The sequence below is a fragment of the Psittacula echo genome, assembly GCF_963264785.1.
Source record: "Psittacula echo genome assembly, chromosome: 1".
NCBI classification, from domain to species: Eukaryota; Metazoa; Chordata; class Aves; order Psittaciformes; family Psittacidae; genus Psittacula; species Psittacula echo.
In genome coordinates this window covers 132284044-132302165 of record NC_137735.1, presented here as the reverse complement: position 1 = coordinate 132302165, position 18122 = coordinate 132284044, and the positions used below count along the sequence as shown (strand labels likewise).

General features: G+C 36.7%; 1 protein-coding gene across 1 annotated transcript in view; it reads right to left on the bottom strand.

Annotated features, from left to right (window-relative positions):
• Positions 1-18122, bottom strand: part of PCLO (piccolo presynaptic cytomatrix protein) — a gene marked incomplete at both ends in the record, with an annotated part of 368722 nt that overhangs the window by 186393 nt on the left and 164207 nt on the right. The window contains 2 exons of the mRNA XM_080625043.1: positions 256-5320; positions 10505-11728. Of these exons, the coding sequence (XP_080481169.1) occupies positions 256-5320; positions 10505-11728 (6289 nt within the window). The remainder of the gene's footprint in view (positions 1-255; positions 5321-10504; positions 11729-18122) is intronic.

The window sequence follows — 18122 nt, the reverse complement described above, 5'->3', positions numbered from 1 at the left end:
GTTAATGATCTACTTTAGATGTGAAGGAAACAGCATTTCTGAACATGCAGGCACATGCAGGCACGTCTGCGCAAAACACATATGTGAAATGAAGAAATGAAAAATGTGTAATCCAGATTAGTTTGTCACATTGTCCAAAAGAAGATAAAACAACAGAAGGAGGGGAAAAATAATAAAAAAAAAATTATCCTGAAATGAGGTGAGGAACATCAAAATTATATTTCAAAGAAAGATCTGCTGCTGTGTCATACTGACCTGTAGTAACTCTTCCAGAAGTAAGATCTACTGCTGCATCGGTTGCCCCAACACGATAATCAAAGCTATTCTTGCTTTTGTATGCAAACAGTCCAGCTTCTGATAAATTTGTGTCAGACATAGATGGTTTCATACCTCCCACTCCTCGGTAGCCATATGACCCTGAACGATCATACTGATAATGGTCATCTCTGTAACCAAAGCGATCTTCAGGAAGTGTAGTTGGTGGCTGCTGTGCTGTACAGCTCCTACCAAATGGCAATTTATAAACCACATCACAGCAGACAGCTCTTCTCCCTGCAGTCAGATCCACAGGCTTTTCATCATCTTCTATCACCGTTGTTATGATACCTGAAGTAGTTTCATCCATTGTTACTACTGTTCTGTGGGATTTTGTAGTGCTAAGGTCAACTGCTCCACTCTCCACGGGCTCCTGAGAAGTGGAGAGATCAGTCCAACCATTTGTAACACCAACAGGTGGTACAGTAACAGGCTTTGTAGTAGCCCATGTCACCGCATGGGTTGCAGTACCTAGGGATAAATTTATTGGCACTTCATCTCTACCTGCAGAGAATGCCTGGCTGCCTGTTACTCTGTATGCGGGCTCAAAATGCTTTGCTGTTGTTAGCTGCAGCGGTGTTGTCATCGCATGTCCCAGATCCACAAGGCTGTCTGTACTGGAAGCGTAGCTTACAGTGGCAGTGCAGGTCACTACAGTTACCGTTTCAGTGACTACAGACAGAGAAGGATCAGCAACACAGGTACTAAGATTTATTATAGCTGGCTGGACAGTACTTACTGGCCGCCCACATGTATCACTTGGTGGCATTTGCCTTCTCAAGTCCATGGAAACAGCAGATAGATCCATACAACTGTCTTTCATTTCAATATCCATCTTAGACAAAGTGCGAAGATCTATGACATCGCCCAGTGGATGGAATCTTCCGTTCTCTCTATACCTCAGCTGATCTCCTATGTGCAGTGGCTCTGGAGGTATAGTAATAGCGACACTACCTAAACCAAAACCAGGCATTGGGCCCTTAACCACAGACACTGTGGTCTTGGTTACCTCTGTTGTTACTACTTCTGACTTTGAACTAGGCATTTTTTTGAAAATTGACTGTGTTGTGGTTGGAATAGCTTGCAAAGCACCTGAAATATACATACTCTGATCTGCCATACTTTGAATTTCCATAGTTTTCATGGGTGGAGTAAAAATTTGTTGCATAGGCTGGGGAATCTGTTCTTTAGAAGGTGGTTCTAAAGGCCAGCTGGTAACAGCCTGACTAGTTATAGCTTCTGTGGGAGTTCCAGGCTCAGATGGCAATGTGATGACAACATAGGTTTCCTGTGAGGGTTTTGTCAGCCTTGGTGAAGATTTGTTAGAATGTGGAGACAAAGGGGAAGTGGGAGATGCTATTTTGTATTCAGTTGCAGGGACCAAATTCAGAGTCATACCTGAAGTCAATGGCAAACCTATTGGCTTGGGCTGTGTTTCTGCTGGCTTATGAACAGCTATGGGGAGTGGAGGAACTGCTGGTTTAGGAGCAATTGGAGGTTTAGTTACTTCAGTGGGCCTGTGACTGAAAACAAGCCCTGCTGGAATGGAGGATGGTTTGGGTGGTACAGGAGGTGGTGTTGGGGTGTATGTTTTTGTGATAGGTACCACATGATTCTTTAATACAGATGTGGACTCCAGTACTGGAACACTTGTGACTGAAGGCACCACTGTGGGAGCTGTTGCTGTTGGAGTCTTAATCTGTGGCTTCTTTTTGGGATAAATGGCTGGCTTGGGTAAAATAGGTGGAGGTAATGGTGGTGGAGGAGGTGGTGGAGGAGGTGGTGGAGGAGGAGGAGGAGGTGGGGGTGGAAAAGGTTGTGCAGGAGAATCCAAAGAAGAGCTTCTAAAAAGCGAGAATACTTTGGCTGTTATAGCAGGAGCTGAGGAAGGCACAGAGACCATGCTGATCTTACTTACAACACTGGGAGTAGGTACAGAAGATGTTTCTGATGCAGGCTCTGTAACTGGTACTGACACTATACATACAGGTGGCTGCTCAGATGTAGTGGTAGTTAAATTAATCCTTGTCATATCAACACCCAATTCTTCGTGTGAATCTTCATGATGAATTTTGACAAAGCCAGCCTCTACTGTACTTTTCCTAGCTGCTTCCTTTTCTGATTTGGAGATATCAAAGCTAATGGTATCAGCTGCATGTTGCTTGGGTTTTACAACTGTAGTTGCCATTACTGAAGGTGCAGTTTCAGGCAAACAAATTGCAGGTTGATCCACACTGTGCTTATCTGATGCTATAGATGGCTTTTTACTGGCTTCACTAATAGATTCATAAGGCATGCTCACTTCAGAGTACTCTTGTGCAGATGTTAAAGGAACTTGGGTTATTATCCTGACACCTTCAGAATCTGCTAGCTTACATACAGCATCTGCTGTATCTACATAACCTGCGGTTGCACTGTCCATAGGTGATGAGCTATCTGTGGTACAAACTGAAGATGTAGATGATGTTAAGGAAGCTGTATCAGAAGGTAATATTGATGTAGCACCTTCTGATGTCTCAGAGTACGTCAACATTGATGTTTCATGAGAAATTATTTCTTGAATTTCTCTGGCATAATCTGTTAAGTATTCATCTTCTATTTCCTCTGCTGTAAAATGCTGTGTTATTTTAACATCTGGAATAGAAAGTGCTGTGCTACTGACAGGTGATACATCTGAGATTGCTGAAGTAGTGCTTGATGTTAAGGATGTACTATCCACCTTTTCCCCAACACCAGATACCTGTGTATCAGATGTGGGAACAAAACCTGAAGTTGGTTGTGTTGGACTGGACCCTGGGGTTAGCTGCATTCTCTGTCTTTTCATAAGCTCTTCATAAGCAGCTTCTGCATCTAACAACTGCTTTTCCTCAGTGGTGGAAGTTACTGTGCTGTCTAATACAACTATTTCATGACTTTCTGGGATAATGTAAGAACTAGAAACAATATCTTCTTGAGGCACCATAGAATGTAAAGTCTCAACACTATAGTAGTCTTTCTGTAGATCAGTAATTTTCTGTGGTTCCTCATAGATCTGTTCTGAAGCTCTTATTTTTTTCTCTTTTCCTCTCTGTTGTATATACTCACTGCTCTCGTCTTGTCTCATGACAAGATTAGTATCAATAGTTCCATTGTAAGTATCTTCTACTAAAGATTCATAAATATAATCCTCTATTAACATTCCACCATATAAAGATTCTTTTTCAAATACTTCATCTTTTTCATTTGCAATTTGAAATGACTTGGACTTGTGCATCATCTCCTCATATACCTCTTCAGCACTTTTCAATGTCTTTTGACCATTTTCTTCTTTTGGGAGTCCAATTGGTTGTTCATCTGTTGGTGAGTAGAGAGAGACAGCAGTAGGCAATTTGTAAACTTTTTGCACTTCTATTATTTTTTCTGGGCTTATCTCAAATCCTTCTGGATCTGACTCAATACTAGGTGAATATTCAGAACAAGAAGACCTGTGCAGCTCTTCCATTTCCGCTGCTTGTCGTAATTCTTCTGTTGGAGATGCATCTTCAATTGGAGAAAGATTACTTGGTGGAGTCTTTGGATGTTCCCTTCTTCTCTGAGCTCTGAGTTCATCCTTGTCCTTTTTAGATTTTTTGCTTGAACTTTTTCTTTGTTGCTGTTCTAATTCACGCTGTTTCTCTTGTTCCTTTAGCAGTTCTTCCTCTTCCCGTAGTTCTTCTTCTTCAGAAGAGTCTTCAATAGTTGGAAGAAGAGGACCATGTGACCGATGTCTGGCTTTGCGCTGTTGTTTGCTCTCCCCTCCCAGTTTTTTGTGACTAGGACTGCTGTCACTGTCTTCATCAAGTGATGACACTGAAGTAGGAGACGTACCTGGTGTAAAACTAGAAGCATGCAAACTAGAAGACCCGTCTCCTCTAGATCTATCCTCTGGTGAATCTGTAAGACTCTCCATCTCTAGCTCAGGCTCTTCATCAAAATACAAAATACCTTTCTGCTGTTCAGATGCTTCAGAATATTTGTTTGTTATTGTACTATTTAATTCTATTGTTTTGAAACGCCGAAGGCCTCCTCCTCCAGTTACCACAAGTTCTTCACTGTCTTGACTTTTAGTTTCCCTGTATTTTGGCTCCGGGCTTTCATCAAAAGTCTCATCATCGTCATCATGCCATGAATGTCTTCTTCCTGCATCCTCATCATAGCCTGCACTGCTTTTCCGTGTCATTCTTCTATGTTTTCCAGCTGTTCCTTTGGCTTTGCTTTTCACTTCTTCTTTCCTTTGGCTTTCAGTTACACTGATCTCTTTGAGTTGACTTCTAATGAACTCGTCATCTTCAGAACCTGAGGCATCTTCATCCGCACTCATTTCTATAATCTGTTTTCTAATGAAGTCTTCCTCATCACCTGATCCCTGACTGTCATCTCGTTTGTACTCATCACTACTTGAAGAACCAATACTAGCTCTTCTTTTTCTCCTTGGGACAGGTGAGTTTTCACTCTCACTGCTGTCTTCCACAGAATCATAGCGTTGTCTTCTTGCCAATATATCATCTCCTCCATCTTCTTCCTTGTAGTCTGCCCGGGAGGAAGCACTTCCCTTACCATCTTCTACAATGGCTCTTTCATATTCTTGAATAGCTTCTAAGTCTTCCTCATCTGAACTGTAAGATTCTGGAGTGACTGGCAAAGGCTTTGGTTTATGTTGATCCTTTGTCTGTTCACCATACATTTCATAAAGCTCTTTGTTCTTCACAGATTTTTCATCAGAAAGTGCACTTGCCTGAGCTTCCAGAATAGATAGTACAGTACTTTCCAATTTAGCGAGATCTGAGGGGCTTGGTGGACTTTCTTGTGAAATAGTGTCTTTTTTATGAGATTCTCTGAGTAAATCCTTTTCATCACTGGGGATATGACTTGGAATTTCACCAAGTGAACTTGATATCCCATCAGAAGAATACCCGGTGTCACTCAGACCTTGTGGACTTTTCTGTTGCTGTGAGCTTGATGTGTCTGATTTGTCATCCTCCTTTTCCTAAAAAAATAAATACATACGCGTGTGTATATATTTTTATATAAATTCTTAATGTCTCCAGGCAATTAAATACATGTGGTTTGTTTTTTTTAAAGATGAGTTAATGTCTCAGATGAAAAAATTATGATGTCAAGAATAATCATTTTAAACCATAAAAGACTGAATACAAATTTTGTTATTCAAAGCCATTAAAATAATACCATAAGTTCCTCAGATTTTGAGGTTTTGCATTGAATCTAAGTATGTTTTGCATGACTGTCCACTGAGTTTATTATTTGCAACTGATTTTACTAGTTTTAAGATGATCTTGTATTTTTCAATATATCAAACACTGCATTTAATTTTTTCCAGAACACTTATTAATTATAATCTACTATTTTTCATATATGCATGGGACAAGTTTTTTTGTGGTTAATTTAAATTAAGACTTTAATTACCTTTGTTTCAAAACTGCCTTCACAGTTCCAAATACAAAGTAAGGTAGCTTGTCAAATGTCACCTGCAGTATTTCTGAGCTCTGCTTTTTTCTTCGCCCATTTAATATTTTCATAATTTTTAGCAATATGCCAGTCATTTCAGATTTTAGGCCTAGGGTTTAGTTTTGTTGATACAAGTGTTACACATTGTACCATGCAACAGATTACATGGAGTATTGAAGCATGATTTAATGCAATTTGGAATGTCCCCATATCTGCAGTTCAGCATTGTACAAATATTTCCTGAGTACCTCATAAAGAAGATTCTCAGTACATTTGTAATGCAGAGGTAAGGCACTGGTAGGGAAGTATAACTGCAGGGAAGAAAGCATAATGGTCAGCTATTGATCAGAAGAAATAAGGAAGCAAAGAAGGCTTGCATACCTGACCCAGCATCATAACCAATGTTTTCCTTCTCAACCCTAATTAAACACTCTTAGTCAATCTTCTAGCTTCCAGATCCTTCTATATAATTCTGAATGACAAGCACTGCCATCTCCTTTTTTAGATAACAAAAATACCAATAGTATCCTACAGCAAGTATGTCCGCACTGGAGTTCCATTCCTGCTTCTCACCTGTACTTGGTGAAAGTACCTCACCATTTGGCTAACAGAACAGTTCTCTCTCCAAAAGACAGGTCATCTGAGCTGTCAGCTGACAATCTTATGAAGTATCCTTACATCCACTAGCAATTTGAGAGCAAGCATCCCAAAGTCTCCTGATTTTAATAATATGAAGTGATCTTCATATTTGTTATCGTCCTTAGTAATACAAATAGGTAGTATTTATCTTTGCTAACCAAAATCAATGACTTCTGAAGTACAGCAAACCATTTATTTAAAGCTTTAATTTACCAACTTGCTTGGCAAAATGCTGAGCAAAAAAAATTACTATGGAATAAACAAGTTAAGAAAACTATGATAATAATTATAATTCAAAAGTACATTTACACTCAAGTTGGTATCAGTTACAAGCATTTTAAGATATTTATTCATAGTGAAGTTATTTTTAATGCTAAAATATCATAAACCAAATATATGTTATTGTCAGTTATTTTATTTTTAAAAAACAGTCTGCTTTTTTCTTTATTTAATTTGCATTTAAAGTACCCATTTTTGCCTATAGGCATACAGCTTTGCACATCACCCTACATTAAAACACTAATATTACAGTAATCTAAGAATTGATATTTTATTAAGTGATATCTATTTCACATTAGTAATTAATTATATACTTTGCAAAATCAGATACCACCTTGGATATAGACTACATCTGTTGTTACCTATATTGTACCCAATATGATAAACCCAGATACCTGACATCAGAGCAAAATCCACTGCAATTAAAAATCAAATATGATTGATAACAAGTATTTCTAAGGACAACTCTAATCATAAGGCTGCAGTTAATATATAAATATGGAGAAGCCTATAGTTCTCCAAACAAATAATGGCAGAATGATGTACATTCTTCATTAAAAGTCAGCTATGAGGCATATTTAAAAATTTTAGGTTTTGTATGTTGTATTACATTTTTGTTCCCTTTATTAAAGAAGAGAGTGTTTAAGGGGAAAATCCAAACATAGTTCAAGCTCAGAAGGTCTCCTAGGAATTGATGGACAGATTGCATCAATCTATTGAAAGTAAACCTGTCAGATTTTGGTTCTCCCCAGTGAGATGAAGTGATACAGTCACTTTTAAAACAGAGATATAAGGCATCAACTAAATAGTTAAGCTCAGAAATAGGTAGACAACACTTGGTCGTGGAACTGCTTTAGACATTCTCCTTGTAATTTGTGATGATGCCGCTATCTGTCTTTTGTGTAGTATCTAGTCAATGACCAAACCAGGGGCGATGGGAATATTGGTATCGCCTGTCCTGTTGTTGAAACGCTGTATATGCCACTACATTGCTACTAAGAATAACAGGAAACTGAATACAGGAAAAACTGCTAATTGTACAGTAAAAGAAAGAAAAAAATATCTAAAATAAGGAGGGACTTCTTTTATCACTAGAAATAATTATATGGGAAAATCCAACTTTCTTTTTAAGAAAGAAATATGAATACTATGATATGAATATATTTTCTATCATGTGTAGCTGTCTGCCCCATGATATGTCATGCAAAAATTATCCCGCACATCACATTTTGAGATCGTATGCATGTAACTTACAATAAATAATACTTGGTCTTTGTGCTTCTTTACCTATTTTCCTGCAGTCTGGGAACTAGGGTATTGTCATTAGCTACATCTGTTCTTAAAGGACTGCTAATTTATTTTCTACAGGATTGGCCATCACATCTACAAAGACAGCATCATTGTCAAACTTGTAAACATTGATATCTGTGATTTTTCAAGCATTCTACAGATTGTACTGGATCAAAACTTTAGCCTCTCCATGTCTTTAGGGTGTTGCTGCCTTTTTTTTTTTTTTTTAGTGAAAAATGTGGATAATATTATTTACTTATCTCATTTGAATATTACAAGAATTAATAATTACTATTTGCAGAGCTCTGGATATAAAATGGCATCAGCACTTTGTCAAGTGCAGAAAGTGTTAGGTTTTCCTTTGCATCCCTATTTAAAAATACAACTACCTGAAAGCCTTCATAAGATTCTGTCCTGAAAGACACATAAAATATATTCTTCAATTTCTAGATATTGCGCTTTACCCACTGAAATGGAATCAATGTCTGATATCTAATTTTTTATCTCCTCTTCTGCTTCTGTCACATGCTGTTTTGGGAAGAATTGTTAGAAGGATGTTTGACGCAAAGCACAGAGAATACTGAAATACTTCAAAAAATAAAAATAAAAATAAATAAGAGTTAATAATATAATATAGAAGCGACGTGAGGCACGAGCCCTTTTTTAAAAAAATTCTTAACAATTTGAGCTCCTTCTTAATTTTTTAATTTAAGGGGTTTTTTTTAGGATTTTTCCAATTAGAAGAAAGAGGAAAAAGGTGGAATATTCTTTTTGTGTAAAATAAGTTATTCCTTTTTCATTCCATCAATTCTGTTTTGTATTTCAGAATGTTCCAATTTTAAAAATACGTACAAGCAGATATACATGGATTGCTTGGGTTTTTTTTAATGAAACTTCTGCTTTATAACCTATAAGTAAGTGCTTCAAAGTCTGATAACAAGAGCAAAAGAAAGATAATCTGTATTTATGGTATTGCTCAAGAAATACTGATTTCAGTTAGAAGGCAGTGGGGGGAATTAAAATATAAGTGAAATAAGAGTGAAATATGTGTGTGTCACATTTGAAATCACTAATTAATCTACAGTTAAAGTCTGTCGCTATCAGAGATGGAAATCCAATATACGTATCTCAGATTTATTTAGAGTATAATATGCTTTCACATCCTTATAGAACATAAAAAATGACCAGATGAAATTTTTTCCTTACAAGTGCTTTTCAACAGGAAAAAAAAACCCTATAAATTTTTAACAACAGTAACAGAATTCAGTCTACCTCTTCATTATTCTGATATGAATTAAAAAAAAAAAAAAGATTTAGGATTTTCTTGGATCACTTTCTTGCTTATTCTAGAAGGCAGGATTACTGGATATGTTACTCTAAGCATAATTCAGAGATTCCCTCGGTACAATCAGGGGACACCATGCTTCCTGATACTATAATTCAGAAAGGAAACTTGGTTTATAAAAATAGCAATATTTTCGACAGCACATTTTCTGATTCAGAGTATTTTTCCCAAATATCTTGCTTATCACAAGGCAGGGGTGGGGAGAGGAAGAAAAGAAAAAAAAATAAAAAAAAAAAATAAAACCCAACCAAACAAAAAAACCCACCCCCAACAACAACAACAACAACAACAACAACAACAACAACAACAAAGAACCAAAACTTCACCAAGCAACAAAACCTAAAAACCCCATCCTCCACCTTCTGACTGGGATTATTTGAAAACATAATTTTGGCAAAGGTTAAACACTTCTCCTAAACCTATTTCTACTTTCATAACAGAATTCAGCACTTAATTTGTGGTGCTAATATATAAAAAAACCCGTAATTTTTCATTTCTCAACACATGCATACTATTAACTTCAGCTGATGAAGTGACTTGTTGGTGACTTCACATCCAGAAAATGCATTTATTTAAGAAATGCAGATCTCCATGCTATCCTAAACTCATCAATTTATCTAAGAGCCCACCAAGAACCCTACTGAAATGTACTTGTCCATATAAGATAAGCAAATAAAATAGTTAGAAGATGCAAAGGTTGCATACTCCAACATACTGTGTCCAGGCACCACAGTGTTCCTCAAATGTTTATTACATTTTGGTATTTCAGAACACTGCACACTTTACCATCACAGATTATTCCCCTTTTGGGATTAACAACTATGAAAACACTTGAACAACTGAACTCCAAAGTCCAGAGAGACTACAGAAGCAGGTAAATAAATCAGGAACACTGGAAAATTGACTAAACAAGAACTTCTACTTAGTTTCAAGTGCTTAACTGCTTGAAACTGCAAATCATGCAAGAAGTGTTGGAAAGTTGCATGTACAGCATAGGACTAACTGGTGAAACTTCCACTCAACGGGAGTCATTGATTTTATCATTTTGAATCATCCCATACAGAGAATAACAATAAAGAACAGAAGACATAAAAGGTCAGACTCTAAATTGGAGAAAGGAAGAACAGGGGTTGGAGGTACAAAGTCACTTACTATTTTTTCTTTCACTGCTTCCACATGGTCAGTTCCTGGCACAGGTGCTGCTTGAACAGGAATTTCTTCTTCCTGAGCTTTTTCTGCTTTCAAAACCACTTGTGAAATACCAGTTGTCAAACTTTCTTTCTTAACACCCTCTTGCTTCTTAGCTTGCAGACCCTTGTAAGGGACATCAACTTCTGGCTTTTGTTCAGCAGCATGGTCTTTAGTCTCAGCTATAATTTGTTCTTTTTTGTCCTCTGGATGTGGTGTGCTCTTTTCTAGGAGCACAGGTTTTTTATCTTCTTCCAGTGTGCTCAGGGGTTTCTTTTGGTCTGAACTTACTGTTGCAGGAATTGTATCTGCTGAAAGTATCTTTGACAGTTTCCCTTGCTGAAGTTTTGATTCTTTGTTTTGAGCCTCCTGTTGGATTTTCTCCACTGATGAAATTTTCATGATTTTCTCATGTTGAAGTTTTGGATCTTCTTTCTGAATTCCATGTTGGATTTTGTCAACTGAAGCTGCCTTTGACAATTTGACCTCCTGAAGTTGTGCATCTTCCCTCTGAGCTGAAGGCTGGATTTTGTCAGCTGATAGTGCCTTTGCCATTTTCAACTGCTGGAGTTTTGGGTCTTCTTTGTGAATTCCATGCAAAATTTTGTCAGCTGAGGGTACCTTTGCCAATTTTGCCTCTTGAAGTTTCAGGTCTTCCTTCTGAACTCCATGCAAAATTTTATCAGCTGAGGATGTTTTTGACAGTTTTGCCTCTTGAAATTTTGCATCCTCCTTCTGAACTCCATGCAAAATTCTATCAGATGAGGCTGTCTTTGTCAGTTTTGTTTGCTGGAGTCTTGGGTCTTCCTTCTGAGAAACACGTTGGATTTTATCAGCTGAGGGTGTCTTGACAAGTTTTCCCTGCTTATGTTTTGCATCTTCTTTTTGAATTCCTTGTTGGATTTTATCTGCTGACAATGTTTTTTCCAGTCTCCCCTGTGGAAGTTTTGGAGCTTCCTTCTGAATGCCTGGTTCTTCTTTTGGTTTTGCTGCCGCTGGAGTAGGCGGTGTGGAAGTCTTCTGAGGGGAATGTGAGACAGCAGGCACAGGCTGCTTTTGAGGAGAGGCAGGTGGCTTGGATACTAGTTGTGAAGGGCCTGTTTTTGGAAGTGGCACCTTGCTCATATCCCCAAGTTGTCCTGACATTGCCCTTTGGGTCTGGCAGTTTAAGCACAGCCATTCCTGTACCTGTGATACAACAAACATAGGAAGTTACTAAATTTGAAAACTTAACAGTAAAATTATATATTTTTTTCAACAGATACAGTTGAATACTTTTAATTTGAATGCTATGCATACTGAGAAATTTTTTTTTTTGTTTGCTGTTCTTGCAGGAAGATCCAGTTTGCCCAGGGAAGTTGTGAATACTCCATCCCTGGCAGTGTTCAAGGCCAGGCTGGACAGAGCCTTGGGTGGTATGGTTTAGTGTGAGGTGTCCCTGCCCATGGCAGCGGGGTTGGAACTAGATGATCTTAAGGTCCTTTCCAACCCTAACTATTCTATGACTCTATGATTCTATAACCTTTTTGTAATGGAAATTATGCATGTCAGGTTGCAGAAAGCAGAGCTGAACAAATATAATAAAATAATAATAAATATAAAATAATAATAAATAATAATAAAATACACTGTGAAAACTAATGGCAATTACGTTGTTCCAAAGTATTGGTGACCTTTATGTACTAAGTTTGCTTATATATTTCTAACACCTATTGTTTTCTAAAGCCTCTATAATCTATTAATACATCCCTCTAATTTTGTAAATTTGAGTAAAAGGTGACCAACTGGGACTCGTGGCTCTTTGTGGTTCTCTTCAGAAGTTACCTTCCCTTCTTGAATTTCTGTATATGTATCAGTGTATTAATTTAATATGACTGTAAACCAAAAGGAACATCACCTGTCTGCTCTCTTTACTGCTAAATCCCTGCTGCACACTGGTTCCTTTTTGCTCTTCTTCCCAGAAATCAGAAAAAAAGGACAAATGCTTATATCTGTGCAAAAGATCTTGTTGCCAGTTGCCTAGCTACTATATGAGAGGAGCTTTCAGACTGTTTCTAGTGGGATTTGGGGTACAGATTCTTTAGAATAGCAAAAGGAAATTTTTAACACAGAAAAGTACTGGAAGGAAAGAAAAAGCCCAGAATCTTCTGGATACTATAACAGACAATGAAGCTTTACTTCGCTACTTCGACATGAGCTTCACTGGAGGATAAGAGGTCTATGCAGTGCAATAAAATCTTTGAATGCTTGTTTTTAACTACTTTTACTGTGATGATGGAAGGTCTAAGCAATTCAGTTTTTGCATTTCTCTGATTTAGAGAACCTAGAGACCTACTGAATATGAAGCACATGAAAAACAGAGCAAAATTGTTCTATTAGTAATTATATAGGCAATATTACTGACAATATTAGGATAGTGCAGATGACTGACCAGTTATATACCACTGAATATTTTAGAATATCCAGTGGTAAATAATCAGTTGCCCAGAATATGTGGCATTTAGTCAGAAAGGTTTTCTGGCAGAAGTGTGCAACCTCAGAAATATTAATGCATTTTATATTAACAAGTAATATAGCAATAAATGAAGCAACACAAAAAACTATAAACTGGAACTGAAGCTCTGCTTTTGCCTGCAAAGGATGCCCAAATTACAAGGTGCAAGCATCAGACTCCCTGGCCTCTGACACCATAACCTGCCCTTTTCAGTGTAAAGAGGGGCCTAACTTCAACAAATACTTTGGCAGGTTTTCCTCCCAGGAGTAATCAACAGTTGTTTGTCAGTCCATTGTCATTCATATGGCTGTCTCAGAGTGACACAGACGTGATGATGACCACAAAGGCTTTTCAAAGTAGTTCAGTAGAACGGAACATCCTTTTATGCATCACTAACGAGCTTATGTGCTCAGCTCTCACATCCCAACCAGAATATTTCTGAGTGCATTAGTGTTTAGTAAAGTTTCTGTGCGCAGTAGGTATGTCCAGATTTTTGATATCTTTAGAAATTAAGTGGTTTTGAGATTAGCTGGCTTCAAATGCTTTCGAGAATCTAAAAGGTACCAAAACCCCAAATTGTGAAGTGTATCTGCATAGTTCAGATCCAAATCCCATTGTTAAGTGGCTTTACAATTCTCCTGCTTTTTAATTGTTTTCCAAATAAGCAAATCACCACTATGATGCTCCCTTTTTGAAAAAAAAAAAAAAAAACAAACCAACAAAACAGCTAGTTAGTTCTGTTGAAAAAAAATTAAGAGGAGGCTATTTAATGTATTAAGTAATTTTCTGACGATTTTGACACAGGCAGAATAAATTCAAGAATGCATACTTTATCATTCAGGTAATCTAACAATTGTCACTAATAGGCACTATACCCTGTACAACTGCAAACTGAATGTGGCTCTGTCTATAAATACAATTTAGGTTTAGTTTTTCTGTGGAAAAAAGCATTAAAATATAAACCTCCAGGGAAGATTATCCTCCTCCATAGGACTTAATGTACTCCAACTACATGTAATTTATGTGGGAAGCACTAATTAAAAAATGCAAATAAAAGTAACTTATTTTTTAAAGAATGTAAAATATAACTTAGTTCTTTTGTAATTCTCTTCTCTCTGGAAATTTTACTATGCTTCGTTTTTATAGGTAGCAACATTTTTTTTTCCCTAGAAAACAATACTGGAAGCCATAAGTATTTTATGAACTGCCTTTTATAAACTTAAAAGCAACACACCACGAAAGAAATTTGGCCCAGAGAAAATCATGATGTTAGTATGATCAGGAGTCTGTAAGATAACATTTAGCATAAATAAATAACAACTATAAAAAAAAGATCCAATTCCAGAGTATCCTTGATTCTTTTTCATAAAGTTTGTAAAGACCACTACACAAAGTTGACTAGGTAATCATAACAGATTTTTTGTTTTCCAGTTAAATTTATTGGAGGGCTCAAAAGCTTTTAAACCTAACCTAAAGAGCGGGTAGGTTTTGCGTTCTCCAAGCAGTCTGAAAAATACTCATTTTACAATGTAAGCAAAAATAATACCACTATTTGTGCTAATACAGCTTCTGTCAGCACATAACATGGGAATAAGTCAATACCTACCTGTTATCAAGCTTCTCAGAATCTAGACTTAACCATCTTTAATTTTATAAAAACATAATTAAATGGCTACTATCATGAAATAATCCATGCTTCAATAGTTTGCTGAATTTCACATACATGCTACATAGATATTCTTAAAGAACATGTTACTTTATACATTAAATGAACATGTTGGTCTCAAAGTACCATTTGTTCGTGATACAATTTTAATTTATTTCTTTATAACATATTCATATCCAGTTTCTAGGGTTTCCATGTTTGTTTTTTTTTTTTTTTTCTATACATTCACATTTGTCTCTTATTACTTCTCCTAGCTCTGCTGGTTATGTAGAGTCTATTTAGTATCTCTTCAGCTGAAGCTTACTCACACTGCTCACTCTTCAGCTGAAGCTTACTCACGTTGCTTACAAACTTGCTTTGTCTCAGATTCCTCAAGTTGCTTCCCCCATTTAAATCCTTCACACATTCAGTTCTTTGAACTGCCTATAGTAACTTTAGGAACTTCAGAAATAGTATTAAGTATTTAAAGATCAAAACAGTTACACAGACACTCTTTCCTCAGCTTTGCTCACTATCCCTATTCAGTATTTCTGGAGTAAAGCTTTTCAACTCAAGGACTGTGCTCTGAGCTTAGCACACAGTAGAGTAAGTCTCTTGAAAATAAAAGCAATGACAATTAACATGAGCAAAGGAAGGTGATGATGAGAAAATTGGCAAACCACACTAAATCTTGTCAAGAGATGGAAGTCCCAGTCTTGCCTCCCTTCAATATTGATGCAAGTGATGCTAGTGAAATGACCTGGAATTGTCCAGATTGACAGTAATTTACTAAACCTTGAATTGTCCTCTTGGACTTTTGTTATATCTGCATCTATTTACCACTTTATTTTTTAGTGTTACTATATATACATGACAAATACTTCTCCTGGGCTATGTGTTTTAAATTCCAGTAATTTTTTATAATCATGTGGATATTTGATCACAAAAGAGCCAATAAGAATATTTTCATATCACCAGCCCTCAGCTCCTGATTGTCTGACAGAATGGTTTTCTGTAAAATCAAATTTTGTACCATGAAGTCATATGCCTCAGTTTTAGATTTGTCTTCTCCTCAGTTAACCTCATGCCCTAAATGTAAGTTTTTCCCTAAGGCGAACTTTTCAGTTAGCCTGTCAAACCAAATTTATTAGGACGTGGGAAATGGAAATCATCTTATTTTAGCAGTTTTCACACCCTTTGGTTCCTGAATTAGCAGTAGACACAATTATTGGCATCACAAGTGATACTAGTGTGCTCTAGCATTCTGAATCCATGCCTGTCTCCCAGCAATCCTTACAACCCCATATTGCTCGACTGAAGGAAGTAGCTGTGTCAAAACGCTCTTTTCATTCAGTATCATAATAAATGTCATCATGAAAACGGCAAACATTTAATGTTCATTGTGAATGTCAATTTTTCACTTGTCATGCAAGAGCTCAGCACTTCAGTCCTTTGCTTTTGCATTCACACCCCATAATGCTAGATACTTTCATGTTGAAAATAATGGGTCAGCTGTTCCATCTCCCTCCCTGTCAAGGATTTTTTTTATTACAGTATGTTGATAAATTCATTACACACTCTTGGAAAATGCTAATTGGTAAACTGGAGTTTTTCTCTAGCTGAAAGTAACTCAAAGTACTTACTATGTTTGTGAAGGTGAAAACAAATGCTTCTTCCCATAAAATATCTCTATGTTACTTCAGAAGGCAAATGCTTTGGTTTCGTCATGGTTAGATAATTTTTTATGCCCCATCCCCGGCAATATTCAAGGCCAGGTTGGATGGGGCTTTGAGCAACCTGGTCTAGCGGAAGGTGTCCCTGCCCATGACAGGGGTTTGGAACTAGATGATATCTAAGGTCCTTTCCAACCCAAACTATTCTATGACTGTATGATTTATCTCTTCCTAATTCTTCCTCTTCACTGCTCTCAGTAAAACAAAATAATAAAACCAACACAGGAATAAAAAATCATTAAGAAATAAATCTCTGTAAAATTAATACCCTTCTGATTTCACTATCTAAAATAATCACATCGCAAAACAAAATCCTTATCAAAGATATACCATAATTATCAAACCCTGACTGTATCTATGAAAAGAAAAGCATACTTTTTCTCTCTAATTACCTCATAAAAAATCCAGGGGGAGGAGCAATGCAGGCAGTCACTAAAATATATTTCTTATTACAAATTCTTTTTTCCTAAGCATAGATTTGAATATGTTTCTTAGAAAACGTGATAAACATACATTTAAAATTAAGACATCTCTGGTATAAATACGAATATTAAATATTTGTTCTGAGACTCTAAGACAGTTTTACCTTGGATAATTATTTTCAATGGATTTGGTTTTTATTTTCACAAACTTGTACAGCACGTTTCCAAGATCCCACATGAATAAGCCAATCAATTAAATAATAGAAAGTATCCCATTGAGAGAGGAAAAGCAACTTGATGAGCATAGCAAACTCCATCTTGAAGATAAGAAAGAATAGGGATAGGAAAGAATGTCCAAAAATTGAGCTAAATCAAATTTTGCAAAGAAATTTAAACAAGCACCAAAATATTTGGTATCCTTGTAGATAAAAAGATATCTACAGTTCAGTTAAAATTCAGAGTTAAAGGTATGGTCTATATAATATATGCTTTAATAATGAATTTTTATAATAGATTGATCACAAACAAATGTCACACTCCTACTTTTAGGGGAAATGGGCACATTGGTAGACTTACATGTATAAGTTACCACCACCATTGCACAGTATGATAGAGGGATGTATGTATTCAAAGCAGGACCACCAAATCAGAATGTAGATCTGGCAGGAGAAAAAAATACCAAAATGAAATACAAAACCCCCACAGTCTTTTCTATCTGGAGTGTTAGGTCAGGAGGAAACTGCCTAAGCTACCAGCTTGGCAGAGACAAGGTCCAAAGCTGAGGCTCTGGGGTGTTCAGATTTAGGAAAACATAGAAAGGTTTTCACAAACACTGTGTGCTTGTGGAGGACACAAGCAGTTTTCCAGGGTCATTCTTCTGAATTTATACACATAAATTTTGTCTAAAACATCACATAGGATCTTAAACATACTTTGGGATTTCACCCCAAGTGGAGAAAGGATGTGCAAACAAATGGTTAGTCTAGTCAGATGGCTGACTCTGGAGAAGAAGTTAGAAGAATATGGCTAATATAACCTAGGAAAATGAATTCCATAAGTATGACTTATGTAGGAGGAAAGGCATACTGTCTGCAAACCAAATGGATATAAATTGGCCATGGATAAATTTAGGTTTCAAACTAGAAGACCTTCCTTGCTATTAGTGACTTGCAGTTTGGAGTACAATACAATAGAAGTGGTAGCAGGGAGAAATGCAGCTGATCTTAATATATGATGATTGCGAACAAAATCACTTAATGATTCATGAGTTACCAGGTTTACACAAAGG